The sequence below is a fragment of the Acartia tonsa genome, chromosome 9 (genome assembly GCF_053477335.1).
Source record: "Acartia tonsa isolate MP-2025a chromosome 9, ASM5347733v1, whole genome shotgun sequence".
In the NCBI taxonomy this organism is placed as follows: Eukaryota; Metazoa; Arthropoda; class Copepoda; order Calanoida; family Acartiidae; genus Acartia; species Acartia tonsa.
The window spans coordinates 18,599,685-18,621,842 of NC_137268.1; the positions used below are offsets into that span (position 1 = coordinate 18,599,685).

Consider the following 22,158-nt stretch of genomic DNA (forward strand, 5'->3'; position numbering starts at 1 on the left):
TTCAGCGGTTAGCAAGATCCTTCCGTCTAGCTTCTTGTTAATTTTAAATAAGAACTAATTTAATATATCGAAGATAAACTAGATAAAATAAACGAGCACTAACTTTCTGTCCAGTTGAACCTTTTATTCTACTAGTGCATGGATTTTTGAAAATGTTAATTCAATTTCGAGAATTTTAAATCCAATATACTTTAGTAGTTGGATGTAGGTGCAAGGATGTATAATCTCTTTATTTTGGAGGGGGCGGTTACAAAATATTATGAGGATAATTTATTTTGGGAACTTCACTAAACTAGATAAAAACTGTCTGATAAAAAGCTTCCCTGAAAAGAAGAGCCATAATGGTCCTGTAGTTATTGCTACAAACACTCACCTGTAGACAAATATACTTCCTATTACTCTTACAAAAGGATAGCATCTAGTGGCTCTATATTCGAAGGGATATGGAAGGGCAGAAAAAGCCTAAAACCATACCGACACTTATCTAAGGAATAAATTGCCTTAACCGTCCAAGGACCTATAAGAAGCGTAACTAAAAGGAGAACCATATAAGTTAAGCGGTTTACGAGATCATTCGCTACAGACAAAAAACCTTACTACTTTATATAATAGAATTGGTATTTTTTGGTTAGTATAGTGGGTAATGTATAGATGCATTGAAATGTTTCTACAATTTAGAAAAGAAGTTATATTTAGCCAAACATACTTTTTTGTATGAAATCTTCTCCATAATTATTTATTAGTCAATAAGTAGACTTTCACATATTTTGTTCCGTGATTATTTAAGAAAATAATTAACGTTGACTACCATAAAGTTCATGAGCTTTTCAATGACTGAGTCAAATCAATTGACTGCTATACTGTTCTTTACTTCTTAACTGCGAATGGACACAATGGTCCTTGTTATAGCTGGTCATATATTTGCTGTTTTAGTTGGACAACTTCGAATGCATTCAATTTTATTATAATCCCAATTTCACAGGGAGGAAAGGGACAATGTTAATTAATTAATCTACACCTATTTCTTCCAGAGATCTACAGGTATAAGACAATGGCCGATAAATTGATGTTCATCCCCAATGATGATACAAAAAATAACTCTCTATTACGTAAAATTAGTGGTTGAAACGTTTGAACACTCAACTTAATAAACCAACTAATAAAACTCGTTAGATTCCACAAAATTGTTAAGTTAACTAATAAGAAAACGTTATTACAAAACTTTGGGGACTAGTAACTATAACTAGTGACTATAAACAGCCCATTGTCTCACTGTCTTTAACCTAATAAACACTAATATCATGAACCAAAATAGAAGGAAGATTGGTTAATAATTCATTGTCCTATCCACAAATTCCTGGTCACAATCCCAATTCCTACATTAATTCCAAGGAAAAAATTGCAAAATATCAACGAAAATTTGAAAGCTAAGGTTTTTTTTTAAATTAAAGAAGCGCAGCTAAGTTTTTTGGTTGATTTGTTGGTAAAAGTAAAAACTCAGCTTATATCAATAACGAAATAAATTCGGAAAAAAATCACGAAATCTTTACGTGTTTTTCAGCTGTCATTGGGGGGCAACACATCGTAAAATTGACGACCTCTCTATTTACCCCCTTAAATATTATTTTAGATTTATTTTGCTTGTTGGTTATACCTTATTCCTGGTAAAAACTACATCTGTCGGTTTGTATGTCTTTCAAAGTCACTTAAAAACCCTTTTCAATCCGATATCTGTACTTTTGCAAATTTGTTTGTTCTTGTTTGTGTGTGTTATATATATATGTATGTGCAGGTTTTGTTTCTAGTTGGAACGGTTATTATATTTCAAGAAAATAGCTTAAAACCAAGATTTTACCCCATTCATCTTTAAGAGCGCAACCCCTTGAGGCTATGGGTGAAATAACTAGTATGTTATTTAGCTTTACATATTTCTCAAATAATTTGTAACTTGTTTTTATTTGCTACTGAATGATATTAGTATCAGGGAGGGATTGGACATTGAGCTTTTTATTACACTAGTCTCCAAAGTTTTATAATGAGGTTTTCTTATTCGTTGACTCAGCAACTTTGGGGACTTTTATTGAATTTTGATTGGACGGTTCATTAAGTTGAATGTCTAAACGTTTCAACCACTAATTGTAATATACAGCAGGGGTAATTTTGTGTATCATCATTAAGGATGTACATCAATTTATCGACCAATGTCTTATCCCTTTAGATCCCTGTATTGGTATCCTTGCTCTATAATAAAGTAACATTTTTTATCTGACGATCTAAACTGATTTATTAATCATTACTGAAAGAATCTTAACATTAATGAAAATAATATTAAATAACAACAATATCATAATTAATATTCTAAACCAAACTGGTATTTTGTTCATATTTTTTTACATAATTTACTGATATAAAAAAATTAAGTTATTTTTTTCGAAGGAAGGCTTGTTATGGCGTTGTTTGAAATTTGAACTAAAATTTTAAAACTGAGAATTTTTACATTTTTTGTATAATAATTGTTCATTTATTGCAATTTTAACTGAGTCTGACAACAATATTATTTATTAATTCCATTGAGTATCATTTATCGAGTATTCTTCCATTGCAAATTGTGTTATAACTTCCATTGTTTGTGGACATAATTGTCCATGGTTATTGCCACTTAGTATTACTATATGTTTATCACATTTTTTAGTGATTTTTGGATTGTTTGAGATTAAATCACTAACAAAAAGTTTTGAAAAATAACTAATAACATTTTGGCATTTTTGCAAATTTTTCAAGAATTTTTTTTTCCTCTAAAATTCTTTTTCTTGTTCACTTTTTTACATATTGGTAACTATCATTTTTTTTACAATTAAATAACTGACTAACAAAATGACTTAACTTTTACATAAAATTTTACTAAGATTATAAAAAGTGGTATTTTTCTCTTTTTTCTTGGAAAGCAAAGTTTCAGTCTATAAAAGTTATGTTTAAGTAAAATAAAGAAAAAATTAATATTATTTTAAATTTTGCTAAATTTTTTAAGTATTCACAAAAAGATACTGCATATTTAATCACTTTAAACTATAAAAAAATGCATATTAATTTTAATTTTTATATGTCCATTATTTTTATTATCATTATGTTTCTTCTTGTTTGAAGTGCATAGTTTGTAGGGCGGTGTTGGGTGACTGCGGGGAAGTATTGAATGTTGTGCGGGGAAAATCTTCGTTGTTGACGCCCTCCTCCTGCTTTATAAGCTGCGCCTGGTGACACTTGACCGCTAACAGGTTGTCTATGCTGAAATTATTCCTAAGTTTGAGAATATTAGAGAAGGGATGGGGGTGGGGGAAAACCGATGGCGAAGTGGTTGTAATACCGGGCGGCGGTGAAATACCGCCGACCAGCCCGGTAAAATTGTTGTTGCTCAAGGCGGTGGTGAAGGGTGACGGCGGCGGGCTCCGATTCATCATGCTGTGTGTGCTGCCATTACTGCTGCAATTATCCCCACCACCGTGCGCGCTTCCCGACCGTTCACCGCCGATAATTCCACCGTTAACCGACGAATTATCGTCTTCGTTATCGCTATCATCGCCGACAACATCAATTTCGTGCTCCTCGATGGGCAGATTGTTGCCGCCTTTACCGCCGTTTCTCGCCGCCTCCCATTCTGTCCGCAGCTGGGTCAGCTCCACGTGGATTCCTTTGGCCTCCAACTTTTTCTGCTGTTTTTCCAACTGAAATAAAAAAATATTATTAGATTTTTAATGATTATTCAGTTTTAGGAGGATAAAATAACATACCGATTTTTAAAGATTCCAAATTTTCGTTAAAAAGAGATCAAAAAGATGTTTTTTTTAAATTTGACAATTTTTAAAATAATATTTTGTTGTTTTAAGAAAATTTTGTAAGATGTTTGAAAAGTTTAAATTATCGAACTAGCCAAAAACTTTCTGCAATTCAATAGACACAACTTCTTACTAAAGTTAAAACATGATGGGGGGAGTGTCTTCAGAGTTGTCACTCCTTAATTGTATCGTTTTTTTTTGGGGGGGGGGGGGAGGTAGCCCTCTGGAGCGTGTCTTTGTCTGTCACAGAGTCATCATAAACCAAAATAATAAAAGCTATCAAAAAACGAAACAATTTGATAATTATTTCCAGTATGGCCTCGAAAATGATTAATATCCGCTGGATAAAAACCGGTTCACAGCAATACAGGAATATCGTCTATGGCATTGTATTACAGACAATTTTCTACGAATAATAACATAAAAATCATAAAGTTAATACCAGTTTTGTTAGTCCCGAGGTTTTAGCAGGTTTAATCTTTTAATGTTATTTTAATATCCGCGGAAAGCTGTCTATATACTATTAGTTTAGGTAAATAGTTTTTCTTTGGATGAAATATCCCTTCCCAAACAATTTAATGTTAGGAAAAACAACATTTTTTGCATTAAATATAATCTATTACCCAAAACATAACTTTTTCTACCAAATAAACTGTTTTTATTCTATTGTTTTGCCAAAAAAATGCGCAAATTGATAAGATTTTTTCATTAAAAACAACTTTTTACTTTGCTGTTTATATTTTTCATGTTTTGATTAGACATGGACGATTATATCCAAAAAAAACAAAAAAAGTGAAAAAGTATTTGTTTTTAATGAATAAGGTTTATTAGTTTATTTTAAACATGTACTGTCGATAAAACACTAAAAACTGCTTTATTGAAATGGTCATTTGTTATATTTAGCAATTTGCCTTTTAATCTTTTAAAATCCATCAATAAAAAAGGAAAATAACTAATGAAACAACTTTTGACGTACAGATACTCTTGTCATAGAGTAACTGCGCTACTAAAATTAAATAAGATAATTTGATAGCCTGATATCTAGTTGCCGAATGTGTACGCAGTTTCCTGAGTGTTTCCTCATCCTAGCTCAATATTTACTACTAGCTACAAATCTTCAAACTTCCCTTAAAAAAATCAAAATTTGAATGTGTAAACGATTTATACAATATACATTATAAATTTGAATTTTTTAAATTTTGATTTTTTTTTTTTTGAAGTTTGAAGCTTTTTTAGCTAGTAGTAAATATTGAGCTAGGATGAGGAAACACTCAGGAAACTGCGTACACATTCGGCAACTAGATATCAGGCTATCGATAATTTTGTATGAATGCTAGAAAATGGCCAAAAACGCGACCGTAACTAAATTTAACTTGTTTAAAGGGCGAATATAGGTTGAATATAATATGGGCTCAAAAAAACCGTGCAATTCCATAGATTATAAGTAATTTTAAGATATTGACATATCCAAATGTATAAGTCTGTTATAGCTTAAAACCTGAACATTTTCAGGATAAATTTATGTAATAAGTGTGGTTCCCTAAGAACTCCAAACACCCTAGCATCACAAAAGGCTTCGGTTTAAGGTTGAATTAAAAAGCTTTCGTTAAATGATAGTCGTAATAAAAGTGGAAACCAGTTATCAATCTATTTTTTTTGTATTGTGGATTGTTTCTTCCTTGACAATATTCCCCAACAAAGTGTAAAGTATATGAATTTTATTTTTAAAAAAAAAACCTTTCCAGGAGAAATTTTATTTCATGTAAGTATGAAAATTATATGGTAATTGTTATAATTAATTTAAAGAGGACAAAAATAATAGGTGAATAGTGTTTTTTTTCTTATATTTTTTTCTGGAGAAAATCTGGCGATCGGTGCGTTTGTGTGTGTGTGTTGAAAAATGCGTACTAGGGTAATTATATCATCAAGAATTAATCATTGATCTTTATACAGAAAAAAAAACTTTAAAACGTATTATTTACCCTAGTAATTACTCCGGACGCAAATTGACGCAAATTATTTTATGCTTTTTAAAAAATCAATAAAATAGTATATAATATAAAAAAAATAAACACTTTAATTATCAATTAAGATGCATGCCAATGTAATAATCAATTAAACTTAAGAAAACTAGTCAAAAAAAGTCTTGTAAAGGGGTAAAATAAACGATTTTGTTGACTTTCTCATTTATCATATGTTGAAGTAAAAGCAAAAATTGCAAAATCTACTTAAGGATTTTTTTGATTTTTTAAATTTAACATAGATATTTTAAAAGTATGTAATGGCACCTTTCATATAAGCTCATATCATATTGAAACTATATTCGCCCTTTAAAAACAAAAATGCCTGTATGTAATTTACGTGCATGTTTTTTTTTAATTTGATGGAAATATAACAACTGGCAAAAGTGAAATTAGTTGTTTTTTTGACAAAATATGAAATTTTGGACTGTCATTCCATTACTATAGTCTACAGTTATGATATTATTATAAGAATGGCGTACATTGTGGATAAATATTTCAAATAGTAATCAAAAAGATCATCTTTGAAACTTTTTACAAAATAATATAAGTAGTAAAACTTAGTAAAAATCCACCATTCAATGCTTTACATTTTATTTTTCATAGTAGCGGTTCTAAATTTGCCAGCCACCGAAAAAAAGTCTTCCACTTTTCCTTCCCACTTTTTCCATTTCTATTTTTCATTTCCTATTTAAATATGCTAAAAGTATTCGGCCAGACTTTTCGGCTTCATACAAACATGCAACAAGAACGAACATGTCAACTAGTAGTGAACAGGGAGGGACTCCCATTGGACTGTTTATAACGCTGGTCCCTAAAGTTTTACAATAATGTTTTCTTATTCGTTGGCTTAACAACTTTGGGGACTTTTTGTTTAATTTGATTGGTTAGTTTATTAAGTTGAGTGTCCAAACGTTTCATCCACTAATTTTAATCTACAAAAGGGGTTTTAAATCAATATATCGGCCATTGTCCAATCCCTTTATTCTTGGCAGCATTCATATTTTAGGTAAACATTAATTTTAGATTCGTCTCCCTTCCTTCTCCCCTTGAAATATGCACTTTTTAACCCTTTCTTGTCATTCATATTTTTTAAGAAAGGCTACAAAAATGGTTTTGGTTAACTTAATCTTCAACCCTTTCTTACCCCAATATTTAACTGTTATCAAAGCAAGACATCAATGTAATATTTGTAAATTCTAATCCATGCAATATTACCTACTAAATTAAATGTTTCTTTATTATTAAATAGTGCAATTTCATAATCGCAGCTACTCTTAAATCAAAATATGTCTGCACATCCCTTAAAGATTTGTTTACAAAGTTCATTGTTCAATTAAATCATCGCATAGTTTTATATTAACTATTACATACTTTCACATACATACGCTTACAGTGGCTGTACAATTGCAGGCTATTTATCAATTTAACTTATATGTGCTACAAAGGGTTGATTTAAAATAAAGTAAATTCTAAAATTCTAAATTACATCTTATTATTGCTCCGCTACTAACGAATATATTTGTCCCTTATTAAGTTATAATAACGTTGCATGTACATAATTACTAAAAACATTATAAAAACGTAAAATCTACAGTTTTTACATTTGTATAATTTGTTTGCGAGATCATTTACCCCCCCCCCCCCCTCATAATATAATTTTTCTCATTCCTTTTTCAGCAGGGATAAAAGGTTAGGTAAGTACTTACACTTTATACTTTTATTTATACCGTATAGTCGATGTAATCAAAATGGTGTCCTGTCGATAATACGTAAGTCTTAAAGTTAATTGATAACTAAAATAGTCATTTTTAATGCAAAGAAATATAAGCAACTTTTTTTATTTTTTTTTTAAATCATGTTTTAAGCTTATTTTTTGTTTACTTTCTCCTTAGTTTTTCTTTTATTTTTTTACTCCTTTTTTCGCCTTTTACCTAACCTAACCGCGCGAAAACAGGAAACCGGGGGAACGTTTTAATTAGATCTTGTCAGTCATGTTCATTTAATTAGGCACAATTAAACACGACAATTAAAAGATCTGGAGCTGTCATATGACATAAGTTCTTACTAACTATTTGTCAGCTAAAGGGGTGCGGGGACAAACTTTCTCAAAAACGAATTCTATAATAATAAAAACCATTTTATACAGGGATCTAAAGGGATAAGACAATGGCTGATGAATTTATGTAGATACCCAATGATGATACACAAAATTACCTCTTATATGGGTTCCAAATAGTTTTACAAACGTTTTGACACTCAACTAAATGAACCAACCAATTTAAACTTCAATAAAAGTCCCCAAGGTTGTTAGGCCAACAAATAAGAAAATATTACCGAGACTTTTGGGACTACAGTATTAATTTGACGTGGTTTTTTTACCTACTCTATCATTTTTCTCCTAATAATTGTCTTTTTTTCTCGTAATATTAGTTAATGAGTTAGTTAAGACAATTAACATTTTTTTTTGTAAAAAATACTTTCTAAAATTTTATTTTCTTAAATTTTTAAAATACTTAGATTTTGATGTAAAAGAGTACTGTTTAATTCCAAAAACAATGAATTTTAAAATTTTAATTATTATGTAATTAAAAGACGCAAAATGAAATAAACAGAATCAATTAAATACTAAGATTAATTTCAAAATTTAATTTCTATTTCTAAAATTCATCCTTTACGATTCTTTAATCTTTCAATCAATTAATTTTAATTTAAATTAATAAATTAAAATATCTAAGTTCGTACTATACACCCATGTTAAACCCAAGTATTAGGCTGACATAAAATATCAGTGATTTTGTCGACAATTTGTTCATGGATAAAAAAAGTCATAGCTCACGTTTTGCTTGATATTTTGTGAACTTTTTAAAACTTAAAGAAGTCTTAAATATGTTGTTAAAAACAGCTTTTTATTGTAGTATATGATTGATATATATTTAGTTAAGAAAGTCATGTTAAATCGCAGGAAAACTGAAGTTTTTACGTTCTAAATTAAGCTGGATGCCTAAATCTTTCCAAATATGAAAATTAGTCAGTATAGTCAAACTGTTTAAGGCACCCCACTTAAATGGGTTTAAATTAGCGTTTTATGCATTGCTTGTGTACAGCTGCCGAGCCCTGTTTACTATTGTTACAGTTTAATTTAAATACAAAAATTATGACAAATTACTGGGAGCAATTATTTAAATATTTTTAATTCAAATTTTTCCTCTGCATGGTAAGTAAAAAAATGGCTTTGCCTAAACAAATTAAACAAGTATGATTTCATATAAAAAAAACAAGGAAAGGTGTATCCATCTAAAGAAAGTAGTTTATCATTATGTTACATGGGCAGTTAAAAAACATATCATGTCTTTTGATAGGTGTTTGAAAAATGCATTTATTTTTTAAATACGGAAAGTTAAGTTTTATAAAAATGCTGCGTTGATGTAAATCCGAGGGTTATTAGTAAAAAAAAATGGAATGCCATTTAAAATTGTCATAAAATAGACATAGAATAAAAGTTAAACATGTTAATAATTCGAACAATTATATGCATTTAAAAAAAACATATAATTCCATAAATTTTTAATAATATGTTAATTTGAAAAAATGTAACATTAATGTCTATTAGTAATTAACTAATATGTTAATAATGTTATATGGATATTAACACTATTTATTCATACAATTTTTAAAATTAGCCAATAGACAAGCGAGGAAATCAAAATCAAGTAAAACGGCTGTTAAAAAGGCGGTAAATTACCTGTCTGATAAGTTTCCTTTCGCGGCGCTGCTGTTCCCGCCGTTCGATCTCTTCTGGCGGAATGGGCTCGCCGCTGCACGTCTGCGGATGCGCGTTGTGGGCGGGTCTGCCTGGTCCCTTCTTAGTGTTGTCGTGCTTCCGCCATTTTGCCCGCCGATTCTGAAACCATACCTGCAATAATTGACACTTAATAACGGTAATAGTAAATGTTAATAATATCTTTTTGTAGTTAACCCCAAAATAAAATAAAACCTGCCTTGATTCCACGTTAGCCTGTCGATAAAAATAGGGACATCTTACGAAGAAAGTACTTATTTAAAATATTAACTATTTATATCTCAGAGGATGTTGAAAAAAAATGATTCAATCTTAGCTTGAAATGGATTTTTAAGGAAAAATATTTTATGCATTTTTTCACCCTCTTTGTTAGCAAAGTCAAAGGGCTTTTTAACCAAAAGCTGAATATTTTAGATTTAATGAAAATAATATTTTTAGAAATAACAGATGCTTTCTATATTTGTATGTATATAGAATATAATAAATAGATAGATAATAATATTTTTATATATATTATATAGAACATATATCTATATATTTCTCCAATGATATGCATCGCTGCAAATATTCCACAGGAATATGGTACCTCCAGAAAAATATCAGGCCTCCAAACTTCTTTAGTAATATGTTATTTATTTCTTAAACTTTAAATTAAGTAGAAAATGTACACAAAATATTTTTAAAGCGGCTGGCTAAGTCAAATATTCTCTTCAGAAGTCATATCTTTATTCCTGATATTTTAAACCAAAATCTACAAAATAAATTTGGATTTTCAAGTCTATTTTTCGATCATATTCTTGAATTTTTCACTTCATATTTCAACGTTAATATAGCAAAATATTAAAAAATGAAAGAAAATTGATCTTATTTTTAACTGATTTTTATATTTATATATCAAAAGATCAAATAATCAAATAGTATTGAATATTTCTTTTTACTTTGATTTTACAAAATTCCTAAAAATATCTCAAAAAAGGTGTAAAAATTTATATTTAAAAAATGGGTAGTATCAAATTAGACGTCTTATGACTACGTAAAAAGGTACCGACAGACATACATACATAGCTATAGAGTATCATTTCTACTGCAAATTTACAGTATATACTTGCATTGAAATAGAAATGTGTAAAATGAAATCTCATTTGCCTTTCTAATGATTTTTCATTTTAGATCGCTGCAAAAATGACTTTTAAGTTTTGAAATCTAGGCCATTTTAGATTCCCTATATTATACATTTTACATTTAAACAAGAATGACTATTTCAATAAACAATAAGACGGTAAATTATGAAGTAGTTCTGCTACTATAATGTAGCTTTATATACTTTATATAAAATGAAAAAGTATATCTTAGTTAAGTAAGGAAGAAAAAATATTTTTAGATCAATTTTGACGTCTCAATAAGCCCAGGGCTTTTTCATTTTCTTTCATTTTACAGATATACCCCAGTTAGTCATGGAAGGGAAACATTGACATAGAAGTTAATTGATTATGTCGAAATATGGAATGTAAAAAGTGACCTGTCAATTAGGGATCTAAAGGGATAAGACAATGGCCGATAATTTGATGTATATCCCCAATGTTAAAACCCAAAACTACCCTTCTGTAGATTAAAATTAGTGGTCGGATCGTTTGGGCACTCAACTTAATAAACCAACTAACCAAGTCCACAAAGTTGTAATACAATGTCTTAAAAATCAGCCATGTGACGTCATGAATATGAGGGATATGAGAGGAGAAGTGGGAAAGAAGGCCCCTAAAAGCGAGATGGATAATTTTGTAGACACTTTGTCCCGCTACCTTACAATTGCCCACCCATGTCATCGATATAATTATAGCATTAACATTCGACTTAGTTTGGGAATTAATATAAAATTTAATTAGATCGGCTATCTATTTTCATTTTTAATATTACATTTTTTTGAAGAAATACCCAATAAATAAAGGAAAAATAATGAATGAAAATAAAATATTATAATTAAGTTGGGTATATTGAAACAATCAAAGCAATTTACAATAGAGATAATTATTCAAAAAAATTGGAAAAAAATCTGTCTACTTTTTCAAATTGTAATGGTTTAAGTTGACGTTAAGTTTTTAAAGTGGCTATGGAAGTAAATAATTTGAAATTACTGCTAGATACTTATATCCTCATTCCAACACAATTCTAAAACGGAATACCCAAACTATACAGGGTTGTTTATTTTGTCGAAAACATTTCTGTGTTTGAAAAGCAATCTAGGCAACTTTCTAATAGACTTTTGAGTGTGTATTCATTTGTTGATGACAAATTACTTTCTGGATATTGATATCAATATAGCGGCTACAAGGTATTTTGTCGAAGTAATTTTACAAGTTTTCTACTAAAAAATCATTGTAGGCTTTGTTTCATAAATGACCCAATTATGCGTTGAGATGTTTAATATTTTTTCCCGTATCACTTAATATCCGCTGAATTAGAACCGGTTCTCAGAAATACTGAAAATCATGTATAACGTCGCATTACAATCAATTTTCCACGAATATTAAAATCAAAATCATAAAATTAATAGCAGTTCGGCCGGTCGGGGCTAATAAAACTGGTTTTAATCTTTTGATTTTTTATTTTAATATCCGCGGAATGCTGTCTATATTACGATGCGATAAATAACTAATATGGCATTGAATAAAAGTGGTCAATATTGACATATTATCGAAGAGTATAAAGGTTCTTAATAAAAAATTGATGGTTGTATAGCCAACTAATGCCAGAAAAATTACAGTTTTGTGCATAAAACTATTTGTTTGAAAAACTGAAGAAATGCTTTGAAGAAAAACATATACTTAAACTCATTAGATATCATTTACTTGTGAATAAAAAAGTAATTATTGAATATAAATTGTGTTTATAATAAAGAATATAAATATTTATTAGTAAATATGGCGGTGGAGCTTGTTAGCCGAAATAATTAAATTTATTTAATTATATTTTTAAATGGTTTATGTTGCTTACAATTTTAAAGATAAACAAGGATAATTAGGAATAAAAGCAGCTAAGCTGTTTGTTGAAAAGTATGTTGAATACGCTTAGTGCATGTAATGAGTGTTAGAAAATAAAAAAGAGAGAGAGGAAGAAAGAAAGAAGGAGAGAAAGGGAGAAAAAAGAAAGAGAGAAAGGAAGTATTAAAGAAAGAGAAAGATAGAGAGTACAGTATAACACTTATAAAGTAGCTTCGCTACTAAATAATTGTATCTCTAAAGGCGTTCATGTTCCTGACTGACTGGTAAAAAAGCAAGGATCTTAAGGGATAAGACAATGGCAGATAAATTAATGTACATACCCAATGATAATACACAAATTACACTCCTGTAGATTACAATTAGTGATTGAAACGTTTGGATTGTAAACTTAATGAACAAACCAATTAAAATTCAATAAAAGTCGCCAAAGTTATCAAGCCATTAAATTAGAAAACGCTAGTATAAAACTTTGGGGACTAATGTAATAAATAGCGCAATGTTTCCTCCCATCTTGGATAAAAAAGGTTGACTTACCGCTACTCTGGACTCCTTGAGGTCAAGCCGCATGGCCAGGGCCTCCCGCATAAACACATCCGGGTAGTGGCAGGACAGGAATGCCCGCTCCAGTTCCTCCAGCTGCCACTGAGAAAAATTGGTCCGTGACCGCCGCCGTTTGGCCTCTTCGTCGTCTTCTAAAATGGTCAAAACTGTCAAAAACGGTCAAATATTTTTTGAAAAATATCTTTTATTTGTTTTAAATATGAAAGAATTACCTTTAGATAAAAATCCTAAACTGCTCGATAACTAATTAAATGTTTTTCATATTGAATAAATAAATATTAAAAAAAGCTTAAATTTTGAATGGTCGTCCAAATGTTTGAACCTCTCCTAATAAGCGTGAAATAGTTTTATTTCAAAGGAATTCCCCTACATATTTATACAGGGTCCGTAAAAAAAGATTTGATTTTAAAGAAATAACTCTTATAAATAATTTAAAGAAATAATCAAAAAAATAATAGAAAATAAGAAAACATAACGGGGTTTTAAAACAAAAAGATCAAGTTTTCAAATAAAAAACAATAAAAAAGAATTTTTTTTTGAAAAATAAACGCCTGTTATGAAACATACCTTTAGAAATCCCCTATCGCAAAAGTTATTGAGGGAAACCAAGACTGGGTTTTTATTAATTTCATCACAGTAAAAATTCAGTCTATGGAAGCTTTATAGTATAATGTTATTATTGGATATGATTAGAACTTTCAAACCCGCCTCAAAGTGTAATCCTTACTTCCCCATAACATTTATTTTAATATCTTTGTGGTTTGCTCCTATACTCAATGTTTATTTTCATAATTCTAAATCATTTTTTGCAATTTAACGTATAGAATAAATATGCTTTTAATATTAAATTATTTCAATAATTGGCTAAAATACAAGTATTTAAAGTTGGACAAAAATTAGCTTAAATTTTATACAATTTTTTTATTTTAAAGTATGTAAGTTTAACTATTTTAAATGAAATATATAACGAATTGTGATATTGTTTAATATATAAATATAAATAGCTCCTGATTAAATTATATAAATATACAATTTTTGACCAATTTTAAGTTACTGTGTAAGCAAACCAAAACATGATAAATCGCCAATCACATTTCAGCCATTCAAAGGCTTTGCAAAAAAATCAATGTAAATAAATTAGGCTAAATTTTATATAATAGAGCTCTCCCATTCAATAATTTGTTTTCCTTTATATGTTGATACCCCTTTATATTACCTATATTAATATAATATGTATATTATGTAAATTATGTGTAATAATATTTAATATCGAAATTGTTTTATTTATTATATCATTATTTTTTATTCCAAATTAAAGATTATTATATTATCAAGTAAATTTATATAAAACTATAAAAAAAATAGAATAATAGTTATTTATCGCATCGTATTATAGACAGCTTTCCACGGATATCAAAACGGGTATTAATCTTAAAATTTTTATTTTAATTTTCGTGGAAAATAGTCTGTAATACTATGCTAAACATAATTTCAAGGTTTGTCTGAGAACTTGTTCTAATCCAGCGGATATAAATCGGTTTTAAAGCCATAAAAGTTACATCTTATGATTTAGTTTTCTGTATTTATAACAATTACAGCAAGCTATGTAACTATTTAATCCCTAGATAATCTATTAAAGAAAATCTGTGAATTTATTTTTCGCAAATGATCCCAGGATTCAGGCAGGCACGTGGCAAGGTTTAACAGATCCAGTATCTTAACTGCCAAAAATATCCGCGGTAGGGAAAGGTAAAAAGGATAAAAAATAGTAAAATGCGTCAGAAAAAAATCTAAGAAAATTCTGTTCAAATAATAGGTGTAAAAAGCAAGCACTCAAAATGCGAAACATATTAATATCCCGTGGATTAAAACCGGTTCTCGGCCACACTAAAAAATCATGTATAGCATCGAATTACAGACAATATTCCAAGGATATTAAAATAAAAATCATAAATATTAATACTAGTTTTGTTAGCCCAGCCTTGGCCTCTAGGGGCTAACAAAACTGATTTTAATCCTATATTTTTTATTTCAATATCCACGGAAAGCTGTCCTGCTTCCCTGGACAGATTTTAATCTGACATATTTGTATCTGTGTATTATAAGTAGTAGAACATGGTAATCCATTCAAATCTGAACAATTATCTAATCTTAATGGCCCTGTATCTCCCCCCCCCCCCACCCCATACATCTCTGGAAAAAGGGGGATTGGTTATTACTAAAGTTATCCCTTTTGATTATAGATAGATTTCCATGACATATTTGGTCATTTACGTCGTCATAATGTCCAACTACTGAAATATCTAGAATATAACGCTTTTCTAATAAGAACTCATATTTATGACATAGGCTTTCCTTTCTAAGTTTAACAAGTTTTGGGCTATTTTAATGAAATACAGGTCACCATGCTCTCTCCCCTTTAACTGGATAAAAGAAAGTTGATATCTAAAAGTATAAATAGAAAATTATTTTTATTTGGAAGCCAAATCCTTTAAATTCCAGACTGCTATCTGTTTGAGTATTGTTAGTTACGGTTAAAAAGCATTAAAAAGATATCAACTTAAAACAATACCTTTGGGAATATTTTTATCCCTATAAAACCTGAAGGCTTTTATTTGACATCAAACTACTTCCAGTATGGCTTCGTAATCGGTTCAAAGCCCTACTGAAAAATCATGTATCGTATCGTATATATCGAGTTTTCTACGAATATAAAAATGTACATTCATAATGTTACTTAAAACTAGTTTTGTTAGCCTGGGCCTTCGGCATCTTGGGGCTAACATAACTGGTTTTGATCTTATAATTTTAACTTTTTAATATCCGCGGAAGGCTGTTTATAATACGATTCTAAAAATAACTATTCCTTTATAAAAACGAAACATATAATTACTTCACGAAACCTATTTCTTACAAAAAGCAATTTATCTCAATAAAATATTAGTGGCGTTTTTCATACATGTAATTTTCATAAATGGAGTTTATTCGAGAAAATGGCGTTTTGTTATTTTTTTTTCTGTTAAAGCAATACTTGTGTTATTACTACTTAGTTGTTTTAGAGAGCTTTTTTTCACGAAGGGTTTTGGAAAAAGGGAAAAAGGAATGATATATTTTTACAGTGTATCAAAGAAAGACTTAAACTCTAAAAAAGTTTATTATACTAGTCCAAAGGTTGTATATAGCCGTTTGCTTATTTGTTGGCTTAACAACTAAGGGGACTTTTATTGAATTTTGAATGGTTGGTTGGTTCATTAAGTCAAGAATTCAAACGTTTCAACCACTTAATGTAATCTACAAAAGGGTTTTTGTTCTTTATCAGCATTGGGGAGGTACATCAATTTATCGGCCATTGTCTTATCCCTTTAGATTTCAGGGTTTAGGTTATGCTATAACTAAAATTACTCATAATTTATGGCGGTTTTTCTAGAGCACCTTTGGTTGAAAAATTGTAATATGAATTGTTTTGACACTCTCTCAGTAGGTGAAAATAAACTAATAATATGTCTCCAAATTATTTTCACTTTTCTGTGTGTGTGTGTGTGTGTGTGTGTGTGTGTGTGTGTGTGTGTGTGTGTGTGTGTGTGTGTGTGTGTGGGTGTGTGTGTATTAATAGTGGAAATACTCTTCAACTTTGTATGTTCTTATGTTTAATACTATCGGATTCGCCCCTAGCATAAAACCAAACTTATCTCTAAAAATAGACTAAAACCAGGGATCTATAAGAAACCCCCATAAAATGGAGAACTCAATCTGTTCAGTAGTTATTAAAATCTTAAGCTACTGACAAAAAAAACTTACTACTTCATATAATAGGATATTAAATAGTTTAATTATGCAATTTAAGTTGCGCTTCTTCTGGACAATTATGGTCCTTGTGTGTACGTCTCTAGCGTCTAATAATAATTTGTGGTAGAAATAGAAAATCATATTGACAAATAGATTTTATTTACTCGGTTAGCTTCGAATTATTTACATTTATCATTACTTTTAAAATAATTAACAATACTCTCGGTAATTTTTTACATTTTGGAAAATTTCTATTTTTAAAAGCGTAGCTATTATATGACAATGGTATGTCGGTGCTTCCATCATTTACATTTGCTGAATATATCATTTTTATGTATTGTTTCTCAGGGATAAGACAGTGGCCGTTAAGTTGATGTACATCCCCGATGATTATACAAAAATTAACCCTTCTAGTTATTAAAATTAGTAGTTGAATCGTCTGAACACTCAACTTATGAAACAACCAATTAAAATTCACTGAAGTCCCCAAAGTTGTTAAGCCAACAAAGAAGAAAAGTATGGGGACTAGTGTAATAAACAGCACATTGTCCCCCCTCTCTCTCTTTTTCTTTCTGATTGTTTCTGTATTACACTTTCTTATTCTTTAATATTGAAATGATGTTATTTTAAAGTACACTTATTGAATAATAAAATAAAATGAATATGTGATAGGTAACTAAAAATGAAAATATATTATTTAATAAATATGATAATTTTAAAAACAAATTTTATTGTTATGTATTAAAGTACGATTTCGATTCATTTTCAAGAGTATACATATACGTGTATTTGTCACTTAAGATACCTAAAACGGTTTGTCCTATGTAAACTTATTTATCTCTAACTCTCAAAAGAAATATATAAAAATTTATTTGCATAAGACCAATTGGGTTAGGTTAGGTTAAAAAAAAAGAACTTACCGTCAATAGGAGAATCCGCCCCATCTCTGCCCCCATAATTGTGTAGAAAGGGGGAGGGTGGAGAGAACTGTGAGTGATGAGGGCCCATGGGAAAGCCGAGCAGCTGGGGCAGCGGGGGCAGGGGCAGCTTGCCGAGGAAGGGGGGCAGTGGCAAGGGGGGCCGGCCACCGGTCAGCCGGGCGATCAGAGCTGCTGTAGCATTTGCCGCGTCGGGATGCGCTACAGGCCGTGGAAACATCCTATAAAATTGAAACTTTATAAATCAGTGCATTAAAAACCTAAATTTAAATATTTAATTATCATACAAAAAATCTAAAAGTGCTGCTACTTTATCAGCCGTTTACTAAATATTAAAGGTGATTGCTTAATTGTTTATTAGCAGATTTTAAAATTACAAATAATAATTTGTTGTAATTTAAAACTAACGAATACATTAAAAATATTATTATTAGCTTCGCTAATTTAGGACATACTTGCTCTTGTTCTATTATATCATAATTAAATTAATATTTTGCACAATTTAGAGAAAAAAAATAATTACTATTTGGGAGGGGAAACGTGTATCCGCTAGTAGCATGACAGTCAGACAGACGGACAGGCGGCCCAGGAGTACTGTATAAAAACCATTTTGGTAAAATTTCAATTTCCATGATAAAATGAATTTGCAAAATTTTTGCTACTCTCACAGAGGGGGACATAGATTCTTATTCTTTTGGGCTGACGGAACGGTTAGAGTCGAAATAGTTCTTTTCGATACTATTAAATTTGATAAATTTGTCTTTAATTTATCTTATATTACTATATCAAAAGGCTTAAAAAATTATTTTTCTAAAAGCTAATTATTTTTAGACAAATTGAATTTTATATACCCTTGATTCACAGGTAGGGAGGGGACATTGTGTTATTTATTACACTATTCCCCAAAGTCTTATAATAATGTTTTCTTAATCGTTGGCTTAACATTGGGGACTTTAGTGAATTTTGATTGGTTGATTAATTGAGTGGAGTGTTCAAACCTTTCAATCATTTATTTTCATCTAAAGAAGTGGTAACTTTGTGTATCATCATCGTGGATGTATATCAATTTATCTGCCATTGTCTTATCCTTTTAGATCGCTGACTAATTATTCTTATATAATCCTTGTCCATATTCTAGTAGAGTGGGCTGTGCTATGATATTATTTACTACTATATCATGATACACTTTTAATATGCTATAATCATACCCTTTTTATATTGACGTGTTTTACTAAATTTCGCCAGCAAGTTTCCCGTTTTATTATTGATTTGGAATTTAATCAAATTTTCTTTTTGAGAATTTTTATAATGTCATTTAATATGAAGTTTTCACATTTATTTCCATATGAGGTTCAAAATTATATAAACTTGAATAGAAATGAATTAACCAGCTGGCGTTTTAGTAGTAAAACTTCTCTATAACATTGGCATATCTTTACGTTTGTCAAAACTTCTATTTAGAACTTTCTTATTTAGAGGTTATTTTTTATTCTTAAAAAAACATTTTTTGGTAAAAAAACTAATAACTTGTTATTGCTGCGCTTTTAATTAATTAGAATATTAATATTTTGTTATTCCTTCGCTATATATTACTATATTTGTTCTAGTTCTTTTACAAAATAAGTATTTTTTCTTACAGATATGAAATCATAAAAAAATATTTGTTTATATGCTAAAAAGTTTTGTTTATTAGGGGGGTGAGGGGAAATATTTGTTGATAAAATCTTTCAAATTATGCAAATTGTATTTGGTTGGAGGGAGTAGGGTATTTCAAAAAAGAAATAGCAGATTAAAACAGTTTTGTTTATGTAGACTTTAAGAATAAAATAGTTTGAAAAGAAGATTTTATAATAAATCAAGAATTTGTTTATTTTCTGCTAATAAAAAGACAATTATCACTAAAACAATAATGTTTTTTTTTCTGTAGTAAATTGCACATAAGCATGCTGTTATCGTTTTCAATTTTGAAATATTTTTTTGAAAGGCTATCACTTTTATGTTTTTAAGATTAAAATTCAAAATCTGAATACTTATGCTAATTTTTTTATATTGGCAAAAATAGGAATGCGAAAATTATTCTAATCAAAGATATTTTGCAAAATTTCTTGAAATAATTTTGGTGAATTATTAATTAAATATCATTATATTTTGAAATAATTAAGATAATTATATTATTTTTAAAGTACTTAAAATATATTTTATCTTTAGCTTTTCTGTTACTTATAAAGAAAGTTTAATGCTCATTTTTCTTTTATGACAATTTCAGTATTAAATTAAATTAACTGGTCAAAAAATGGATGCAAAATATTTTTGGATTCAGAATTTTAACAGTTTTTTATAGGTTTATTAAGGTTACCTGATGTCTAGCATAGCCCAAACAAAAACAACCCCAAATAAAACTGGGGGGCGATGTTGTTATTTCTGGTTAAAACTTCAAAAATTCCGGCTCATTTCACAAATTTTAAAAAAATTGTTTAATTTAATAATCACTATATTTTTTTGTTAACTTTTATATAATTAATGTTAACTTTTTTTGATTGTTTTATATAATGGTATATTTTAATATAAACTTATTTATAAAATAATAAAAAATAATTTGGTGTATGCTGGTCTGTCTGTGTCTGGTTAACCCAACTCAAGTTTTCACTTAAAACTGAACCAAAAACATTGAAACCATCTCAATCCTTACCCTCCCCCTTCAAATCCCAAACCAGAAATTCCCCCACACCTTCCCAATCCACATTACCCCATTCAATACCCCCACCCCCGGTTGACATAGCCCGGTGGCGGCGGCGACGAAAATTTTTGCCGCCAATTTTGGCGGCGCGGGCTGTATATATATATAAAGCTGGTAAAATAGGAAATCAATTCTCGTCACTTTAGTGGCGCTCCAAATGAGAGGAGGTGTGTGTGTGTGTGTGTGGAGGGGGAAGGTGTGAACAAGGGGACGGAGTTAGGCTGGGTCGGTTTTGCTGAAATTACAACAAACAATGTAATCAAATTGGTTTAAACTATATTTTTCCCCATAAAAATAGCATAAAACCGACACATAATATTTTAATTAAGTACAAGAAAATCAAAAGTTCTTTAAAAATTTAAACAATGACGATCTTCACTCAAACCGAATATAGAGCAAAAGTAAGCATAATTATTTAGCTGTTTTCGAGACTTTAATGGAACAAATTTTATTAGACAAATAATTTTTTTAAAGTTTGCAAAAAACTGTCCGCTCTAATGAATTAATAAGGAAGGGGAAGGGGGGGGGGCGTGAATATTATGATATTGAGAGAGGGAGGTTAAGGGGGTGTAGTAAAACAAGGTGGCGACACGGGGGAGGGGTTGGGAGAGCGGCTAAGGGCATATATCACTAACAAACAAGATAGATAATAGATAGATAGCCAGATAGATAGATACCGAGATAGATAGTTGAATTATGTTAGAAACACCTCTGTCTACATTCATTTATACGCTGTATATATATTTATAGTCAAGCAGCCCGAAATTTTAATCTAGACAAAAAATATAAAATTCTGTAAAGTATTTAAAAGAAAGATGAAAAAATCTATGGTATCTGTTTTTGAAGGGGTTGAAAGGTGGCATAATATAACCTTTTACCAAAAGATAAATGACCTAAAACCATCCCTGGATCTATATAAAGCTTCCTTAAAGGGTTCAATGGTTATCGAGATCTTAAAGGACAAGCAAGAACTTGGAACATCATCCCTAGTTCTTGGTGATGTTAACGCACATCATCAGTTATGGCACTCTGAGGCAAACGAAGATGCACGAGGTAGACTCTTTGTAGATACCATCACTGGTCTTGATTATGGAATAATTAATGAAGATCAGCCAACAAGAGTAACAGCTAATGCAGCAACAGCACCAGATATAAGCATGGCAACCTCAAGTCTGATTCCAACAACTAATTGGAAATTAGACACTAGTCTAAGTTCGGACCATCTTCCAATCATCATTAGTATTTCGGCGGAACTGAAAAAAACCAACACCCCCAACTACACCTATGTCAACTACAATAAAGCTGACTGGGACAAGTTCCAAGAATACACTGAAAACATCTTTTCATCAGCTAGAGAGGTCACAGATGTATTTGAAGCCGAGAAATACTTCTCAAAAATCCTCCAAGAAGCAGCTGGCAAATATATTCCAGCGGGTAGAATTCCGCGCACATATAATGCCTTACCAACCGAAGCTGCCACACTT

The 22,158-nt window shown here is 30.0% G+C and overlaps 1 protein-coding gene across 1 annotated transcript; it reads right to left on the reverse strand.

Moving 5' to 3' along the window:
* Positions 1 to 2,509: 2,509 nt before the first annotated feature.
* Positions 2,510 to 20,592, reverse strand: LOC145328391 (uncharacterized). The gene is made up of 5 exons (XM_080172030.1): positions 20,294 to 20,592; positions 17,920 to 18,158; positions 13,187 to 13,344; positions 9,597 to 9,767; positions 2,510 to 3,719 (listed from the first exon to the last, which is right to left on the reverse strand). The coding sequence occupies exons 1-5, from the start codon at positions 20,305 to 20,307 to the stop codon at positions 3,123 to 3,125; spliced, it is 1,179 nt and encodes a 392-aa protein (XP_080028156.1). The 5' UTR covers positions 20,308 to 20,592; the 3' UTR covers positions 2,510 to 3,122.
* Positions 20,593 to 22,158: the final 1,566 nt, after the last annotated feature.